Below are 20,716 nucleotides of genomic sequence, written 5' to 3'. Positions count from 1 at the left end.
CCAAAGGTTATCAAGTCAATTCATTTCAATAGCCATTAAGCTTATTATGTCTCAGGTGCTGAGTGCTTCAGATACAAATTAGAAATAAAAGACATTCTCTGTCCTCAAAGACCTTTCAGCATCCTAAGAGAAGACAACAAGCAAATAGAAACTGAAAAGTTGTGGGGGGGCGGTGTCCACCAAGGAACAACAGCTGATGTTCTCTGGAGTAGAAACAACAGCCAGTTAATCACGTAAAATGGAGAGTTACCTGAAAGTTCTAAACTCCCTATAAAGCAAGTCTTTGGAAGAATTTCTACCCTTCCACCCTGGTGGGGAAGTATCAAAAATAGTCAATCACCATGGTGATGAGATCTCATGTGACATGAGCACCTTTTAAATTTTAGTTCCCTGAGCCCAAACTCCAGTTGCATAGTCTTAGGTATGGCTCTACATTTAGATATCAAATGTCAGAGAAATCCCCAGAATCCCAATCTGGACTAACTTCTACTACCCTACTCTGCCTCCCAATCTAAATACCAGACTCTCTAAAACCTAACATTTTAACAGCTGAAAATAAAAGTAAATTACTACACCATAAGATGAGCTTTAAGAGCAAGCTTCATTTTGACTTCAGGGTTGCTAGAGAAACGTTGATAGAAACATGAATCATGTTGGGAAAGAAGTCTGACATCCTGCTGAAAGAGAGATGACAGGTTGGTGGTTAGCTCCAGTTATCTCAGACCTTTATAGTCTAGTCAATCTGATGAAGATATTGTGGTAATATTTTTGATGATTGATTTATTCTGTTGTCTGAGCTGCCTGCATGCTTGTATTTCTCTGTCATTTAACCATGGATTTGTTTTTATCCTCTTTATTAAATAGCCCAGTGACTTGGCCATGGGTATGACTGGAGGAATGGGTACAGATAGGATCACTGGGGCTTGGCCTCAGGGGACTGAAATTTAAAAGATATTCGTGTCACATGAGATCTCATCACCATGCTCATGGACTCTATTTTTGAGACTTCCCAACAAACATTGAAGGGTAGAGCACTAGACTCCTCAAGGCCTTGCTTTATAGGGAAGTCAGAATGTTCTGAACTTGGGTTTCTGGGATACAATGACCAAAAAGAAAAGTTCAATTAATGTGATTAATTGATAATTATTCAGGATACTTGTGGCTTTGCCGTGATGGATATGAGACATGGGATACAACAATCTCTGAAGAACTCCCCACTAGGAGGTGCCTAGTGGTGAACAGATTGCTCAAAGATATAAATGAGGAGGATCTCCTGGACCTCAGTTGCTTTATCTGTAAAATGGGGTTGAACTAGATGGCCCCTGATAGTTGTCTCTTCTAACTCTAGATGGAGAATCCTCTGATGTCATTTTGATTTTAAATTAAATTAAAGGTTTCCTTCTCCTCCTAGACTGAACCTGTCCTGTCCTTACAGTCCTCCAATTCCTGAATGTCTTCTGCTCAGAAAGTGACTGATGAGTAGAGATGGTTCTGTTCTGGAAAAGGGAGTCATGGGAACAGGGACCCATTGATAGCTTCTGGGATCTCAAACTGATTTCAAGCTGATTATTTCTCAGGCTGCTCAAGGGTGCTTCTTAGTCTATATATTGAAGTAGAAAAGGGAGATTCCATTTAAAAAAAAAGGTATAATTATCACATAAGCTGATCATGTGCATCTTTTAAGATTTTTAAAAAATCATCACAACAAGAGAGACATGGGGCAGTGAAGAGTGAACCTAACCCTAGTGAAGGGAAGGGCCGATTTCAAACTACAACCTGGTGGTTGTGTGACCCTCTTCAAGTCACCCTCTCAGAGGCATTATTTATCTTAAAAGACTTGCAAGTAGCTTCCTGGTAGGACTGTTGCAAGTACTATTAAGCATCGACTGGTTTCTTAAACCAGCTTAAGATAGAATAGATAAGGAGCCGATAGAGTACTGAACCATTCTTACTAGCTGCATGACCCTAGATATGTCATTTAACCTCCCTGCACCAGTTTCTTCATCTGTAAAATGGGTATAAAGTACTTACCTTCCAAGATTGTAGTGAGAATAAAAATAAGAATAAAATGAGATATTTATAAAGCTGAGTCTGACACACAAAAAAATCTCTATAAAACTATTATTACTGATGTGAAATAGTCTGCCTCTCTTCAGCTTAACAAGAGAGCAGCAACTTGGACAAAACTGAGGCATTCCTGCAAAGTAATGAGCATAATGGAAAGAATTCTGGCTACGAAGTTAATTCAAAGTCAACATTGCATAAAATGTCTATTTGTCCCTTTGCTGCTTAACCTTTTTTAACCAAAACTTTGTTTTTTTATATGTGAAAATTCTGCGTGTTGAAGGGGACAGACTTAAAAAGACATATGATAGCAAAACAGATGGGCGATGCCTCAGTCAAACTGTGGCCTGGGAAAGTCCCCACATCCTGGCCTTGTCCTGACCTGTACCTGACCACTGGACCTGGATGGCTTCAGAGGAGAAAGTGAGACTGGTGACCTTACTCAGCCCCCATACTCATACTTAAATCCAATTAACTTGCATGACATGGCATCACCACCTAGATGATCATAGTGGCCTTTGAGAAGGAAGGACAAACAGCAGCAACACCAAGGAAACAATGGGTGACAGACAAAACTTTTCCCTCAGCTCTTTTGCATGTGACTATTTTAACTAAAAAAAAATAGTAAATAAAACAACCGGGGACTATGGAAACATTGAGTAAGGCTTTCTGGAGAGATACTTCAAAAGAAGGTGGGATCATCCAGTTTCACATCATTAGTTAGCGATTAGTCACTGCTTATGAGGAGACAATGATTTGACTCAAGCTAGAAACAAGAAGTCTTGAGATAGCCAGAAGAAGAAAAAATAGGAGAGTAAAGCTGAGGGAAGGAAATATTTTAGGAATCTGGAACAGAGGACACATAAAGAGTCAAGCTACATCCAGCCCTCTTGGGGGGGGGGGGATGTCTTGACTTCACTTGAATTGGATTTAAATGAATCAATGCTGCACAAGGTCATCAGCCTCATTCTCTCTTCCAGGGTCTTTGAAGTCTTAGGGGAAGGAAAAATGGCCAAGATGACTGGCGATGGTTTGAGAATCTTAAATGTCTGACCAAGCTCTTAGCACCTGCTTCAGCTGCCTTCTCGGCCATTGGAACAGTTTGTTCCCATGCACCCATTCCATCAGGAAAAGTCTTCACATACTTGGGGCAGATATGGCCCTAACTCAGATGGGTTTAAGATGAGGTTGCTTACCTCTCCTATTTATCTAGCTTATCTTCAAGGTAGTTTTCCCGGGTGTGGCCACTGTTCAGCTTCTCAGAGTCCCAGGGAAGAGATGGGGGACTGGTAGACAAAGAAGATAGATAAGCAGCCCTGCAAAGGACTTGGCTAGCCGTCACCCACCCAATCCCAGCTGAAAGAAATGACTGAAGAGCCTGATGACTCCCAATGGAAGTCACACAGCCAAAATAGGTGACTACTCAAAGTCAAGCTTTTCGGATGTTTTGCAGAGAGCCAATTGATTGGGGGAGGGAGAAGGGAGAAGGAGCATTGTTTGCTTGGCTGGAGAAAGGTTCTTGTCTGCTGAGAGAACTCTTTAACTGCTGCACTGATTGGAGGACAGATGATTCATCTTTTGTTGTGTATAATTATCAGCACATTTCTCTCCAGAAACATCCACAAACTAATAGTGGAAACCTTTGAGGAGTGCATTTTTGCCTGATAGGGTTTGAGAAATAAAAACAAGCTTAGCGACAGGATTTACATCTGTTTTTGCTGTGAACTGGGTTTGTTAGAGAAGAGACTTGGTTTGATAGAAGCCAATTGGAAAAAGCAGAATTTTATTGAGTAAAGATCTTCCTGGGCTTGTCTGCATTGCCCAGAGAGCCAACCTGAGGTGCTTTGTAATTTTTTGATTTTAGATAACTGCATGTCACTGAACACATACAAGGCTGACCCATGTTTTTACCATATAAAAGCATCACTGTCTGTAGGTACAGACAAGGGTCTCTGTGAGCTAAAAGCACTTGTCACTGCTTCATCAGTTAGAGAATAGAAGAGAATCTTTACCAGTAGAAGAGAAGAGAATACTAGAAAGTGAGAGAGGTAACTTTGGGTGGTGTACTCCTGGGTCTGTTTTTAATGAGTTTCTGTAACTGGGTGCAACAGTCCACCAACTTGGATCACAGCGTCAGTGAGAGAGTGTGACCCAAGTTTGTGGTTGGACTGAGATGTTTCAATTATTCTTGCTTTTTCCATTTGTTGAAATAATGATTATTCTTACTTTTGCCTTTGGTTGATTAATGTTGTGATCCTTATCTTTCATGTTTCATATCTTGAATCAATAGCATTACTGTTGCTGATTGATTTTGGTATAAAGGAAAAACACATCCTTATAGCTTCAGGAGATACAGTGGCTTATAGGAAGATATCATTGTCAAACCACAGTTGTCTTTAGGTTCATGAGAGTGCAGCATGGTGACCCTCCTCTGGGGACACCATCTCTCTATACCAAAGTGGGTGCCTACTGGGAATGAGCAGGCCAGTCTCAGCTGAGAGAGAGAGAGAGGGACTGACAGAGAGAGACTGGCTGGGGCTCAGTGGCCCCCAGGCTATATTTGGGAAAAACACAGATGGCACACCCATCAGATTTGCAGTTTACTGCAAATTGGGAGGGACAGAAAACCCACCAGATGACAGTTAGGATATAAAAACATTTTGATAGGTTAGAGTAATTGGTTGAATCTAATAGTATAAAATTTAAAAAGGACAAATATAAAATCTTATACTTGTGTATAAAAAACCAACTTCACAAATAGAAGATAGGGTGTTAGTCCCAGCTAGACAGCAGTTGTTCTGAAAAATCTCTGGGGATCTGAGCAGATTGTAAACTCCATGCAAATCAATAGCATACTATAGCAACCAAAAAAAAGCTAATACGTCTTGGGCTAAATTAGGAGGAGGTATCACTTCTGGGAATAGGGAAGTGATAGTTCCCCCTACATTCTGCCCTAGTCAGACTACATCTGCCACATTGTGTTTAGTTCTGGATACCATAGTTTAAGAAGGATATTGATGAATAGGAGAAATTTCAGAGGAGATAATGAGGATGGAGAAGGTAGTGTTCTTGGGTCCACTCCATCTGGGGAATGGGCTGAAGAAATTTTGAATTGTTAGCTTGGAGAAGACTCAGGGATATGATAGCTTTCTTCAAGTATAAAAGTAGAAGAAGTTTTCCTGGTCCCATTTTGCTCCAGAGGGCAGAACTAATACTAATTGTGAAAGCTGCAAAGGACTCAATTGAGACTGAATGTCAAGAAACACTCTCTAGCTATGTGAACTGTCCCAGAGTGGAACAGGCTACCTTGAGAGATAGTGAGGCTCTCTCCTCCTCAGAACTCTTCAGACGTATCTGGCACTTGACAAAGATGTTATAGATGGCATAACTTGGAGTAGAAGTTGACTTAGATGGTCCCTTCCACAACTTCACCACTGTGAAGGTCAAAAAAATGGCATTATCATTATCATTAGTATTTGTTTTTATTTTTATTACTCAATTGGTTGAATGGGCAACCAGCTGCAGGTGATATCCTAGCTGCTCTGAATAGTATCCTGAGAATGAGAAAGAAAGAATTAAAGTTCAGTTCTAAATGACCCAATCCTGCCTGGGCATTTAAACACAACACCCCACATCCTGCCCCCCAGACCAAAGAATGAAAATAAAAAGGACATATATTATATCTGTGGAAAAGAGTGGCAGAGACTTTATGGAGTAATATAAATGGGTCAAATAAGAACATTTTTATAAAACCCTAGGCCAGCAATAGTGAATTTTCTCATGGTCTTCTTCAATAACAAAGGACAAGAACCAACCAGCTTCACTTCAACAGCCTTTAGAATCAATTTGAGATCTGCCATTTGGCTTTCCAAGCCCTTCAGAACCTGGCTTCTTTCTGCCTTTACAGTGCCCTAAAATCTTGCTCTTCTCCATGCATGTTAATAAGTTCTCACTCCCAGGAAACTATCCCAAGCTAGCCAAAGACTAGAAGAGGAGAGATCTCATCTACGCCACGTTATTCATAATCACAGTTTGTATGATTACAAAAGGCTAAAAACAGGTGCCCATTGATTATTTCACTTCTCAGTTATAAAATGAAAAGGTGGATTTGTTTCAATCGTTTTCATCTCTCAAAACTCTTACTGGGCAGCAGGAAAATCGGGGCAAGTTAATATAAGAAGTGCTATTGTGACAAAATTGGAAAAATCAGAAATATGGGAAGACTTCTCCAGGAGGTTAATGTAAAAATGACTATAATGAAAATTGTGCTCAAAGGTGAAAAAAATTCCAATCAATTAATGCCCAATCATGGTCCCAGAGAACAAATCATGAAAAATATTTCTTCCTCTTGGTAGAGAATTGGGGAATGTTGGTAACAGAAAATTGTACCTGTCAATTTTGTGATAGGTTTATTTTTTAAATGTCATTTATTTTTGCAAGGGGCTGGTTCAGTGGTGAGACTTGGGGTAGATTAGAAAATGCTTGTGTTTATAAAAGGTAAATTGCTTCAATGAAACTAAAGAAAGAAAAGATCTAGGTTTGAATTCAGGTACCACCATGTCTAATGTGAAGAGGTTAGTCCTTCCATCTATCACACACAGGTGATCTCATTCTGTCCCGCCTGCTCCAGGAGATCACCCCCTCCATCTCCTCTACTCACTCTTATCTTCAACTTCTCCCTGTTTCCTACTGCCTTGTCTCCCTCATCCCCATAATGAAACCCCAAACCAAAACTACTCACCCTATCTCCCCTCTCAAAGTCTTCCCTCTTTCTAACTTCCCCATTACTGTCACCGAATGACCAGCCTCCAAGTCACTCAGACTCACCACAATCTCAAAGTGTCAGCCTCACTCCTCTCCCTATCCCTCCTATCCCATCATTTGTCAGAACTTGTCTATTCTTAGTCAAATCTCCCATATGTGTCCCTTTCTCTCCCGTGACATTGTCACCACTCTGGTATAGGACCTCCATACTCATCACCCCGCATATGGACCATTGGAAACGGTCTCCCTGCCTTAAGTCTCGCTTCCTTTCCTGCTCATTCTTCATTGAGCTGTCAGGTTAATCTTCCTAAAGTGGGAGGCTGGTTAGGCCCCCCTTCCCCTTCCCAACTTCAGCAGCCTGCAGGAGCAAAGTGAAATCTGCCATTTGACTGTTCAAACCTGGACTCTCCTCCTTTAGAATGTCCTTAAATCTTACTCCTCTCTGTGTATGTGGACAGTTCCTCTAAAAAGACATCCCATCTCTCTTTTGTGGGCATGTTTATTGTCTTGTCTGTCTCCCCACCCTGGAAAACTCTCCCCTCTCATCTCCTCCTCTTGATTTTTTTCAAGACTCAGCCAAAATTCTATCTTCTGTAAAAAGCCATTCCTGCCCCCCCAATTCTGCTGCTTCCTGCCCTCTAAGATTATCTTCATTGCATACCATATCTGTCTTATCTGTACATAGTATTTGCATATTGGGCCCCCCCCCCTTAGACTGAGAGTTTCTTGAAGGGAAGGACTGTTTTTGCTTTTCTTTTTATCTCCTGCAATAGGCACTCCAACAGTAGGCTTTTTTTTTAAAAAGGCTTTTCTTTTTTTGCAAAGCAAAGGGGTTAAGTGGCTTGCCCAAGGCCACACAGCTAGGTCATTATTAAGTGTCTGAGGCCAGATTTGAACTCAGGTATTCTTGACTCCAGGGCCGGTGCTCTATCCACTGTGCCACCTAGCCACCCCTCAACAATAGGCTCTCAATAAATGCTTGTCTTATTCATCTAGATGGGGACTTTAAAAATCATCTTCTCCAAAGCTTCATTTTATAAATGGAGAAACTTAGTCATAAATGTCATACAGTCTAGACCTGGAAAGAACCACAGAGGGTATCTAATCAAACCCCCTCATTTCCCATATGAATAAATTAAAGCTGGGGTTGGGGTGGGCGGTATAAAATGATTTACCCAAGGTCACAAAAGTAGAACCAGCTGTGTAACTGGGGGTAAAGTTAACCTCTTTTATCCTCTATTTTCTCATCTATAAAATGGGGACAATACACTATCAATATGCAAGGAAGTTGATGGGAGGAAATGCTTTAAACACATTTAACCTTTGCCTCAGTTTGCCCATCTGATAATTGGAATAATAGCACCAACCTCATGGGGTTTGTTGGAGGTTTATATATAAAACCTCAGTTGGTACGTGAATGTATGTATTCACACGTATGTATTTACATGTATACACATCTATATATTCATATATATAAGTTTATATGGGCATGTATATGGATATTATATGTCAGAAGCACTTTGCAAATCTTAAATGCCACATACAAGTTAGCAGTATGATCATGAAAACTTTTAGGTTCCTCTCTATGTGAGCTATTCATTAATAAGGTAGGAGGTCTAGATAAACAAAGTTTGCTAAGAATAGATGATTTCTCTGACTCACAACCTAGGCATCACGTGATTTTCTTTAAGTCTCACTGCCTCCCCCAAACACAGAGCAGATTCTTTCCATGACCTTTTTTTGCCATCAGTTAATTTCTCTCCCTCCCTCCCTAATATCTCATTTATTTCTCATTCCTCTCTACACCTGTTCCCCAAACCAAGCAGATGGCTTTTATTGGGATGTCATTTGGAGAACTGACTTTGGTCTCTGAATGCTTATTTTGTTTGGGGGAGGAAGAGGAAAATGGAAGAAGGATGCAGAATAATGCCGTCAGTGCTTTCTCTTCCCTTTGCATGGGGTGCCTGTAATAAGTCCTTTTCAGTTACTATTTCATTTGATCCTCATAAATCCTGTGAAAAGGGGTATTAATATAATTATCCCCATTTTCAAGTTGAGTAAACTGAGGCAGACAAGTGAAATAACTTGCCCAGGTTCATACAGCTAGTGTTTGAGACTGGCTAGGAACTCAGAGCTTGGCTCCAGGCTTAATGCTCCATCCACCTCATCACCTGTCCACCAATCTTGGGACTGACCTCCTTTGAGAAATATTGCTTCCATATATGTTTTAATTAAATTTGTTATATTTTAAGTTCTGAACAATCTCCCTTCTTCCCTCCCTAGAAGGAAGATCTCACTAGAGGAGCTCACCATTTGACATTTGTAAAAGTATATTATATAGTCTTCAATTTATCAGTTAATTTTTCTGAAGGTAAAAAGCATCTTGCTTCATAGTTCCTGTTTCCTTCTGTTGATTATCCTCAATTTCTTCTTCCTCTAATTTGTTTATCTACGGTTGTTTACGTGTCATCTTCCCCATTAAGTTATGAGATCCTTGAAAGTGGGAATGTCTTTTGCCTTTCTTTGTATCCCCAGAACGTTTATTTAGTAGGTGCTTACTAAATGTCTGTTGACTTGATTTGACTTTATAATAGTTAAGCACTATGACCTTGAAAGAAGTCAGAGATTCTGAGAGACAGAAAGGAGGAGGGCATGGACTCCAGCAGGGAAGGTGGCATAGGCAATGGCTCAGAGGTGGGAAATGCCTTCAGATGGGGAAAACAACCATAACTATTTGGGTTAGAATTTAAGCATGAAGGGGAATAGGAAATGTCCAGGGATACGATTGTAAGCTCTGGGAGGGCAGAGACTCTCTTATTTATCCTGTTCTCTCCTGATTTGTTTAGCCTATGCCTGTATAGCTCATGAAAATCTTTGTGGAATTGATGGCAAACATGTTTACTCTAGAATTCCCATCTCCTTTAAAATAGGATCATCTTAAGGATTTTTAGGGAAGAAGGTACCAGGGTTTATTTTATTACTGATCTGATCCTGTGGTGGGTGACTGTGTGGTTATACCAGAGTTAAAAGAAAGGGGAAAAAAAACCTGACTCTTTTTCATTATCTTTCCTTTTAGCTCAATCTTCTCTTAGTAATCCTCAGCTTTTTCTGAGAAGATAAAATGTCGAGTTCCTAAAATGAGAGGGAGCTCTCCATTATCAGCACTAAATAAATATCAGTCCTAATGGGGGAAAAGAGCACGTGATGGGCAGAGTACCTGCTTCAACAAAAAGTCTATTGACTATGCCAAGCAGGGAGAGAAGGAAGGGGGAAAAAAAGAACAATTTAGGGCCCTGCCCTTGAAGAGCTTATAGTCTCTGAGAATGAGATGTCCCAAATGGAAGGATCTGGACAATGGAGTGAGCAGAGTGCTGCCTAGAATGGATGACTTAATGCTCTGTCACAGAAATCCAGAGGACATGCACGTTGGAAACAGTGATGTTAAGACTCTCGTTTTGGGAGGTTTCATTTACCTTGACTGATCTTGCCATCCTTCCACAGGGTAAAACCCCTGAGCTTGGCTAAGACTGCAAAAATAATTAGTTAACATAGGAAGCTCCTCCCCAGCCCCTCCTCTAGGTCAGGTCTTCCTAGCCCCAACTCATCCATAGTTCCTTGATGTTACCCTTTCTTGAAGTGGTCTTTCAGGGTCCCAGGATCTCTATCTCCTCTCCTTCATCGGCAGGAAAAGGGAAAGGGACAGATGACCCATGATTCCTTTCTCACTCACTAAAATGCATCTTCATTGCTGTTGTTCAGTTGTAGACTTTTTTTTTTAGGTTTTTTTTTTGCAAGGCAAACGGGGTTAAGTGGCTTGCCCAAGGCCACACAGCTAGGCAATTATTAAGTGCCTGAGACTGGATTTGAACCCAGGTACTCCTGACTCCAAGGCTGGTGCTTTATCCACTGCGCCACCTAGCCACTCCAAGTCGTAGACTCTTAATATGACCTCATTTGGGGTTTTCTTGGCAGAAATACCTGGAGTGGTTTGCCATTTTCTTTTCCACCTCATTATATAGATGAGGAAACTAAGGCAAAGAATACTAAGTGACTGACCCAGAGTCCCATAGCTCAAAAGTGTCTATTTGAACTCAGATTTGAACTCAGGAAGATATCTTCCTGCCTCCAGGCTTGGTGCTTTATCCACTACACCACATAACTTGTCCCATGAGTCTTAATTACTTCATTATTTTTGCAGCATGATTTATATAGTTCTTTGTGGGGGGCATTTTGTAATAGACTCTCAAGTCAAATTCAAGTTGGTGATGAAAATGGATTTGAGAAATACAGTAGACCATAGAATCTTTTAAAAAAAATAGACTAAGCATCTATCTGGGAGCAGCAGCATCAGAAAAGGTTAAGGATATAAACTTAATTCTTTTCTGAGGGAAGATTTGAACCCCAATCCAATATACTTTCTGATGCTGCCTCTTTACATTCCTTCTCTTTGGTCCTCAGGACAACTCAGTGAAACGAGTAGGACTCTCTGACAATAGATTAGAAAGAGGCTGTGTGTATGCTGTTAGTTCTGAAGGATTCTGGAAAGGCAACTCCCTCCTCATCCTTTCCTTCTTTTCATTCAGAGTGGAACAAGGACAGAGCCCTGGGAAGGTGCCTATTTTAGATGCACTTCTAAGAAGGTGGATGTAGAGCCAGGGGGACCCAAGGGACAGTGCAGTGCAATCACCTTCCTTTACAGATGAGGAAACTGAGGCCTTGAAGTCAGGTCCTTGTCTCCAGAGCCATCATTCTTTCCATTCTCCCGCACTGGTTTCTTCCCAAATGGATGGTAACATCCTTGCGGGCAGGGGGTGGATTAGCTCTTCCTTCTCTCAAACTGTGCCTGGCAAACAGTAGGCACTTAATATGTTTGCTGATTGGTGTCAGGAAAACTGAGTGAAGTCTACTTTTGACATTGTCTAGCCGTATGGTCATGTCACGAACTTCCTGAGTCTCAGTTTCCCCATCTGTAAACTAGGAATAGTAATACTACCTAGCTTGAGTGCTTTGCAAGATTTAAAAGGTCGGATGTTATTGTTTACATTTCACATTACTGTAATTATGTCACATAGAGAACTCGCAATTATATATCACCAAATGTGCATGGACATTTATTTTTACCTATAATATAGTTTATAAACATACGAAGTTATAGATGTATCCGTGTACACATAATAAACCTATGCATGCATACATGTATTTTTACAAATAGTCATGCATGCATACATACCCACACCTAGCTGCACAGACGTGTGTGAATGTGTGGTTACTTTTCTCATGTCCTGCCTACACCAGCTGGTGTCAGGGACTCTAAGAAGCAGGTTCACCTCTCTAGGATGTCTCTTTCCCTTCTGACAATCTCTAATGAGATCAAGAAGGGGAATAGGCTTTACAAACTGTCAAGTGCCTTGCCATGGTCTTGGACCATTGTGAATTCCTCTCAAACTGCAGCTGATGGGGAAAGAAGAAGCCATATTGCTAAAGTCTTTACAATTCACAAAGCACTTTTATCACAACTATTTGATGAGCTCAAGGGGCTAGAGAACTGACAACACAATGTCTTAGATTCAAATGCTGCCGCAAGTATTAGCTAGAACCTTGTAACTATGGGCAAATTAGATTTCACCACCAGCCTCAGTTTCCTCATCTGTACAATGGGAAGAAGAAGAATAGCTTCTACCTCATAGAGTAATAAGGATGAAATGAGTTTATTGTAGACAAACCTATCCTTGGATGTGAAGCTCAGATTCTAGTACTGAGTAAGGTGGTCAATAGAAAGTTTGATGTTGAGGTCATATAAATAAGAGCTTTGGGGTGGCTTGGAGTTTTTTGGAGGGGATTTCTGGTTTCACTGGTAAAGGGAACTTCTAAAATCAGAACCACCTCCTGCCCAGGCTATGGGTATCTGTGCTGCAAACTGAAGTCTTAGTGAGAGGCATGGGGCAAATTTGGTTGAAGTGACTCATCCCAATTTACCCAGTGTCAGCAGCTGGTCTGGAACCCAGGTCTTCCTCATGCTGACTTCTAAACTAGAGGTGTCAAAATTAGTCTCATGCTCCAGGTCAGACTGGTGTATGACCTAAACCAGATTAAAATGCAATTTGGCGATGCTTAACAAAATAGGTAAAATGCAGTACAATGCAGATAATGGTCATTTGTGGTTTTCTAAACCATTATGCAGCCATCAGGGATTCTTTTCTTTTTCAAATTACTACCATGATAGAAATATTATTTCAGCCCTCCTAACATTGAGGAACACAGTGACTTACCCAGGGTCTCACAGTTAGACTATGCCTAGGTCTTCCAGTCAGCCCAAGCTACCCCTCCAGGATGGTGTCCTCTGTCCCCCCACTATGCCATCTCTGAGAGCAGTCATATTACAGGTGGAAAAGTCTCTCATTAACTGCAGAGTGGGAAGCCAGCCTAGTGCCTCTTCAAGCACAAAGGCTCCACAGCCCCTTTGGGAGACTGTGGCTCTCTGCTGAACTCTGAGAGCTGCAGGAGAGAGAGGCACTGCATCACCTGGGAGGATGGCACCCTCCCTGAGCCCATGAGAGCTCTCCCTGCCCCTCTCTCCTTTTTAAAATATTTCTCCCCCTGTAATTCTTTAACTTAGTCAATTTATTTATTTATTCAATTAATAAGCATATTTTCTCTCCCCCCCACTCCAAAAAGAAAAAAAAACCCAACACAAATCAGGTTAACAACCCCCCGCATTGGTCATGCCCATTTTCCAGGACAGGGCTTGGCATAGGCAGCTTTCTCAGAGGAAGGATGAAGTCGGGAACTCATGCCCATCTTCCCCAAAGGAGGGCAGTGAGTCCCAGGGGGTGGAGGAGAAGTATTTTTTGATGCTGCAACTGTACATGCAAGGCATTGCTGAAGCACCGTAGTCTGCTCAGACTTCATCTGGGACCCCTCTCTCTCTCTCTCTGGCTTTGCCCTGCCCCCTCCCACCAGACTTCATCTGGGACCCCCCTCTCTCTCTCTCTGGCTTTGCCCTGCCCCCTCCCACCAGACTTCATCTGGGACCCCCCTCTCTCTCTCTCTCTGGCTTTGCCCTGCCCCCTCCCACCAGACTTCATCTGGGACCCCTCTCTCCCTCCCTCTCTGGCTTTGCCCTGCCCCCTCCCACATGACCTCCAGCCCGGCCAGGCTGATCCCTTTTGTTTCTTTGTGTCCAGGACAATCCCCTGCCCCTTTGCAGGACTCAATGGCCGGGCCCTTCTCTGTCCTGGTGGATACCTCTTCTGCATCACCCTTTGGGGTCCTTGGGGTGGGGAGAAGAGGATTTGTTGATTCTCTCTCCATTCTCTCTTGATGAGGTGGTGGGGGGAGGCCGGCGGGACCAGCCCCCATGTCCAGCCAGCTGTGTTTGGGGGGGAGGGGGCCTCCAGCTGCTGCCATCTGGAAGGCCTCCTTGCCGGGACCGCAGGGCCGGGGGGCGCTGATCAGGGTCCTGAAAGTCCGGGGCTGCCCCCCAGCCCTGCCCTGGCAGTGCCTGCTCCTTAATCCCCTTCCCTTCCCTCGGTTGCTGCAATAGGATTAGCGAGGGAAGTGCGTCACAGGTAGGAGCGGGCTCGCGTGTTGGGGGGCGCCCAGAGGATGGGGATGAGGAGCAGGTCCTTGTGCGCTCTCCAGGGGTATTGTGTCAGGAGATGCGAGCCGCCTACCATGTGACAGGGCAGAGGCAGGGAGGGATTGGCTGAGGCCTTGGCAGGCGTGTGAGCTCAGCGGGCTGCCCTTTCTCTCCAGCATCTTCCTGCCATCCTCTAGGTGGTACAGGCAGCCGCATCCAGGGCCTGCCGCTGGCTTGGGGGCTTCCCTCGGCTTGGGCTCCAGCTCCTCTCTGCCGGCCGTGGGGGCTTGGGGGTGGGGGGCGGGGGACCCGACTCGTAACCAGGATCCTATTTTCCCGTGTTTTTCCAGGCTCCTTGGAAATTGAGGAATGCGATTCTGCCACCATGATGGAAGGTAAGGGATGCCCCTGCCCTGATGCCCTGGATGGCTCCCCAGGCCCCCGACTGCCTGGGATGCTGGGGACGCGGGGTCCTAACTGCTCAATTGGGGGGGGGGCCTTCCCAGGACCTGTTTGCAGCCTCTTGCCAGGCTCCGGCGCCGCACATCCACTTGCAGCAGACTAGAGGCAGATTCAGGAATCAGACCTCTTAGCTGGAAGTACACAGATTTTTTTTTCTCCCTCATTTCCTGGACGAGAGAGAGAGAGAGAGAGAGAGAGAGAGAGAGAGAGAGAGAGAGAGAACAAACCCTAAAGTCTTCTCAGGGATGGGAGCTCCCAGGAAAACAACTTGGAGAGCAAAGAAGTTAGGAGAAAGAAGGTGTTTGGCCCGGTTGTTTTTCCTGGCCTGGGCTCCTTGGACTGTCTTGATTAATCATTTACAATGGAAACTCATTTTCTGAATTCAGCATTACCCACGAGAGGTCATTGACAAAGTTACCCACATGGGGACCTGCCTTTTTTCAGACTAAAATTTTTGTTCTTAAAAAAACCCCAACAACAAACCAATTAGACTGGGCTAATTTTTCTCCCTCTCTATATTTGAATTGCTTTTTTTTTTAAGAGTTGAGTGATTCTGGACCCAAGTAGACCAAGGCAGGGTGGGCTGTCTCTCCCTTGAGCAGCATTTGACTAAACATCTCTGGATTAAATGGGAAACTGCAAAGGAAGCATGGAGATGGCTCAGCTCTTTAAAGATCTGACAAAATCACTGAGCTCCAAATACTCTCCAGCTCCAAGCCCCATCTTGCTGCACCAGTGTTATTAACCCTATGCAATCAGGGCTCTGGCAGTCATGAAAGGACAACTCCCCATTGGTGTTGACAAGCTGAATATTCAGTGGAAAGAGGAACTTTTTCCTCTGTGGTTGCATTATGAACTATATTCTGTTCTGTTTTAATTGTCTTTGTACCCGGAGAGAGTGCCAGTTTGAGGATACCTTTACAACACACAGCCATTAAGCTGACAGGGAAATAGACTATCTAGAGGTAGCTTTGGTTTTTGTTTTGGGGTGGTTGGTTTTTTGGTCCTCTTCTCTCTCCATTTTCACCCAAGAGAATGATGCAAAACAGTTGGCCTTCTCCAAGATGACAGGCAGAATTTATGTCCCCAGCCTAGATTTTACCATTGCCGAAGATAATGCATTCCTCTCCGATCAACCCAGAGCCTAAGGTGGGGGTGGGGGGACCATTTCTCTATTGCCCAAAGATCTCAGCGAGTGGGTTAAAATGTTTCTCAGAAACTCCCCCACATAAATTGATGGTGACATTTTAACTCCTGTCTATTTGGTCAAGATTTAATTTTGTTTTATCTAGTGGTTCTACTGTAATGTGCATCTATTCGTGTATGGCTAATGTTCCACATATGCAGGAAGAATCATTGAGTCATGGCACTCTGGTTTTGGGGGGGATTTCTAAAAGTGGCTTTATGAGATTCATAACGGAGTCTGGTTTCCTTTGCAAAGACCTCGGAAATCAGTTTTTTTTTCAACCTAGGTCTAACAAATTGGATTTGCTGAGATATGTGAGATTCAATCAGCAACATGAACTCAGAATGCAGCTGATGGCAGACTCCTTCTTCCGCTCTCCGGTTCAAGGTCCCTCTGAATGCCAGTGTCCCTGCCATAGCAGGGGCCCTGCTGTGTTTTTTCTGCTTTGCCCACTCTACCAAGTTAATGTGGACCCTTTGACTAGTAGTTTTAACAGACTAAGTGGGACTCGAGAGATAGCAATGTTGCTTGAGCCCCCTTCAATGGAGTCCATTGTACCATCTTAGAGTGGCAGCTTAATAGGACGAGATTTTTGTCCGAGGGCTCCCCCAAACTAAGATGGGAACTGAAGCAGGCTCATGTCAGCAATCGCTATGCGTGATTGCTGGCCTGGCCAGCTCCAGCTCTGGTGCAGGATGGGTATGAAATGGATGTGATGCTATTGAGAATACTTGCCTTGACTTGAATGCTTTGAAGGCCCCTTATTATATATAATGTTTATAAGTTCTAATGTTTGCTGCTTGGGATCATCTTTAGGCTGCTGTAAATCATGATGTCTCAGTAAGGCTAGAAAATAGATGCAAAATAAACTGGGGGGGGGTAGAAAGCTTGGTTACATGTGATAAAAATAACACTACTTGGACATGAATGGAGGGGCCTCTGTCTCAACCCATTGGTCTTCTAACTTAATTTTGGGAATTTGACCCCAGTTTGTGGTCTTTAACATCAGTTCCTAGATTTCGTGCTAAAATTACTTCAGTGCAGACTGTAACAGCGTGGTTAACCCAGTTTGATCCATACAAAGGTAATGGGGGTAGATATGCTCAGATAATCTTCAAAAGCAGTAGTCTCAAAAAAGGGCTTCTAACATGGCAGCTGCCTCTGGAAAGCCATCTGACTATGTGTCACTTGGTAGGAACAGCGTCCCTCATTAATCCAGAACATCTAGGTAAATGAAATCTGTGAAGCTATTCTGCAAGGTTAGGGGGAGGACTTGTGATTTCATTGCTATAGAGAACTTCCAGGTGAGGAAACTCTCCCTTTCAATGCAAGCCAATTCCTCCTCTGCAAGGGCAGCTAGGTGGCATGTTGGATAGAGGACAGAGGAGACCTGAGTTCCAATCTAATCTCGGGCAATTATTAGCTGTATGACCTGGGCAAGTCACTGACCCCTGTTTGCCTCAATTTGTTTTCATTTTTAAAATAACCTGGAGAAGAAAATGGCAATTCACTTTAGTATCTTCACCAGGGAAACCTAATGGAGAAAAGAAAAGTCAAAACCAACCAAAAATGATTGAATGTGTGCTTTCTCAGTGATTTGTAGTCTAAAGGAGTTGACTAGAACCCTGAGCAATTACAGTGACTTCCCCAGATTTCCACAATTATGGGTCAGAGACATTATTTGAATCCAGGGGTCTCTTGTTTCAAGGCCAGCTTTATATATCCTCATTACCACACTGTTTCTCATGTTTTAGAAAACTAACCAATAATATTGTAGTTAGTTGAGTGTGCCCAAATACCCATCAATTTCTTTGCTTCCCCTTTCCACATACACAGAAACTCATAAACTAGGGTCTTAACCTCCTTTTTTGCAAACAACCTTTGGAAACCTAGTGAAGCATATGGGTCACTTCCAAATCCAAGGTGTCAAGAAACAACTTATCAAAATTGTGTGTGTATATATATATATAGATAGATAGATAGATAGATAGATATAGATATATATATAGATATAGATATAGTTTTAAAAGTTCATTGACCCTAGATTAAGAAATTCTGCATTAAATTAGAAGTTTCTTGAGGGCAGATACTACATAGTGCTTCCAGCACCTAGGACAGATCTCTTCCCACATCAGGACCTTAATTAATTTGGGTTAGATTGTTGCTATTGAAATAGACTCTCAAATGGTTCCCAGTGAAATGTCCTTTTACGTCGTCTTAGCGTAAGACAAGATTTTCCAACCCCCATTGCTTGATGCAGCAACCAGAAGAGACAAGGAATTTGACATGTCCTGGGATAAGGCATTTTGTTACACTCCAGTTATATTGGGAAACTATTTTGGAGAGTAGAAACTATTTAGAAGATGTCTCTGGGCAAGCTACCAACAAGTCTGAGGAATCTTTGCCCATTTGGCAGATTTTTGATCAAACAAATTCCAACTACTCTTAACCAACTCAGACCCTTAATAGAAGCCCTGATAACAGGTTTATTTTTTTGAAAAATGCATTTATCTGTAAAGATTCCTAATTTGAGTAATGCTATAGAATTAGGACATATCCTGCCTCCATGAAGGATGATATAGGAGAAGCTGGCTTGTTGTGGTCCAAGAACGCCTTAGATTCAGTAGCTGAATCTTGGCTAAATTCATCGTGTTTTTTTTTAATTAGGGTCAACTGTTGCAAGTAGATTGGGGCAAGGGGGTCATTTATAAATGTCTTCTAAGGTCATTACAAACTTGATTTGAGACAACTAGATAGTATAGATAGGGTTCTAGTTTTGGAGATAGGAAGACTAGAGTTCAAATCCTGTCTCCAATTTAAACTTCATTTTCCTCAGTTATAATAGAACCTACCTTGTAGGATTGTGATGAGCTTCATGTAGGATAAAAAGTAAAGAATTCTTGCCAATCTTACAATTCTATATGTTACTATTGGTTTTGGTGTCATGTACACCATACATTTTCTGTCCATGTCTACAGAAGTCAGTGCCAAATCTTCCCTGAGCCAGGCTGACCCCATAATGGTGATGCTCAAGGGAGAGCACAGATAAAACAATCCCTTCTGTTGAGGGAAAGAGGCAGAGCCTGAATGGGGAGCCAAGTGAGTTTAAGGTTAGGTCAGGATGAGGGTTTCTTGAGAGGGTTGACATCCAAAAGTCTTGGCCAAGTGAGAGGGTATCAGCCACCTAAGCAGGAGCTCAAGACTAGGAGGCAAGAGCCAGGCAGGGGAGAGGGGGCTGACTTTTGGTCTTGACTTGTTTCCCCTCATTCTGAGTGGTTTGTCACATGGCTGCCTTATAATCCTGATCTTAACTGATGGACATCACATCAGAGAATCATGAGGTTAGAGGGGAGAAGACTTTAGCAGGCTCTGAGAGGTGGCTGCTCTTACCTCCATTTTTGAGTTGAAGAAGCTGACCTCCAGTTTACAGCTGAGAAAACCGAGATAGAAAGAGGGTGAATGACTTCCCAGGGTCACCCAGCTAGTGAGCAAGTGAGTCTAAATTTGAACTGAGCCTTCTAGGGGTGAATTGTAGCTGTCAATACTGGGTCAGTACCCCAAACCAAAGAACAGCCTCAGTTGACCCCTCAGGATGAGGCGTTCCCTGTAGCCTACCATCTGTGAGCTTCTTATTTTAACTAATTATTCTTGCTAACTTGGTGCTAGGCCTTGTTGCTTCTGTGTTATTGAAGGAAAGCCACATGGTCCTGCAGAAAGACCATGCTATGTAGCCAAAGGACCCAGGCTGTCAGATTTAAGCACTGTGTGACCTTGGATAAATATCTTTACCTTCTTCATCAGCTCAATGATCCTATGATTCCCTGGTATTTATTTCACTTGATTCTGCTCAAATTTCCTCTTTGTTTCTGCAAGTCATTCGTGCTTAGAATTTTGCAATTCTCTGTTAAGGGGTTCTGACCTCTTGCTTCTTGGACCTTCTTGAAAGGGTTATGGAAGACATTTTGGCATCTGGGAAGGGGGGACTATTGAGTGTTCTGAGAAGGCTTTGATGTGATACTTGCTGCCAACTCAGAACTGCAGCACTGAAGCATAGTAGCTGCTCACTTTATGGGCCCCCAGAACTTTAAGACTTCCAAGGCACATACATCCAGGCTTCTCCTTCTCCCGTCTGTTCCCACAGATTCTGGGAGTGACTTTTGTTTTCAGTTCTTAAACTTCACCTTCAGCTGAGGGTGGGCAGAGCAATTTCTTTTTTCATTTAAAATTTGACTTCTCTAGAACCTAGAACTCCTTATGAAATTCAGTATTTCACATGTAGGGCAGCTGGGTGGTGCAAAGGAGAGAGCACCAGTCACAAGGGCCTGAATTCAAATCTGACCTCGTTAACTAGTTGTGACCCTGGGCAAGTCACTTAACCCTGATTGCCATCTTCAGACTTAACTGATTCATATTTGACCACTGGACCCAGATGACTCTAGAGGAGAAAGTGAGGCTGGTGACTTTAACCCAGCACTCCTTCACTTCACCTCCCTGACATCATGGTCTTCTGTGAGAACAAAGCACAAAAAACAAACCTTTCATATGTATATTCCAAAGGTTAAAGATCAGTCTCCATTAAATAAAAGTATGCTTTATCTTCAATAAAATTTTATTTAGACAAATCATGGAGAAATCTCATTGACATTAGAGAGAACAGGGGT

At 42.8% G+C, this 20,716-nt stretch overlaps 1 protein-coding gene across 1 annotated transcript in view; it reads left to right on the top strand.

The window, feature by feature from the left end:
- Positions 1–20,716, top strand: part of SGIP1 (SH3GL interacting endocytic adaptor 1) — a 244,580-nt gene that overhangs the window by 9,082 nt on the left and 214,782 nt on the right. The window contains exon 2 of the mRNA XM_074220587.1: positions 14,758–14,802. Coding sequence (XP_074076688.1) covers positions 14,758–14,802 — 45 coding nt within the window. The remainder of the gene's footprint in view (positions 1–14,757; positions 14,803–20,716) is intronic.

The sequence above is a fragment of the Macrotis lagotis genome, chromosome 2 (genome assembly GCF_037893015.1).
Source record: "Macrotis lagotis isolate mMagLag1 chromosome 2, bilby.v1.9.chrom.fasta, whole genome shotgun sequence".
NCBI lineage: Eukaryota > Metazoa > Chordata > Mammalia > Peramelemorphia > Peramelidae > Macrotis > Macrotis lagotis.
This window is presented reverse-complemented; position numbering and strand designations above follow the sequence as displayed.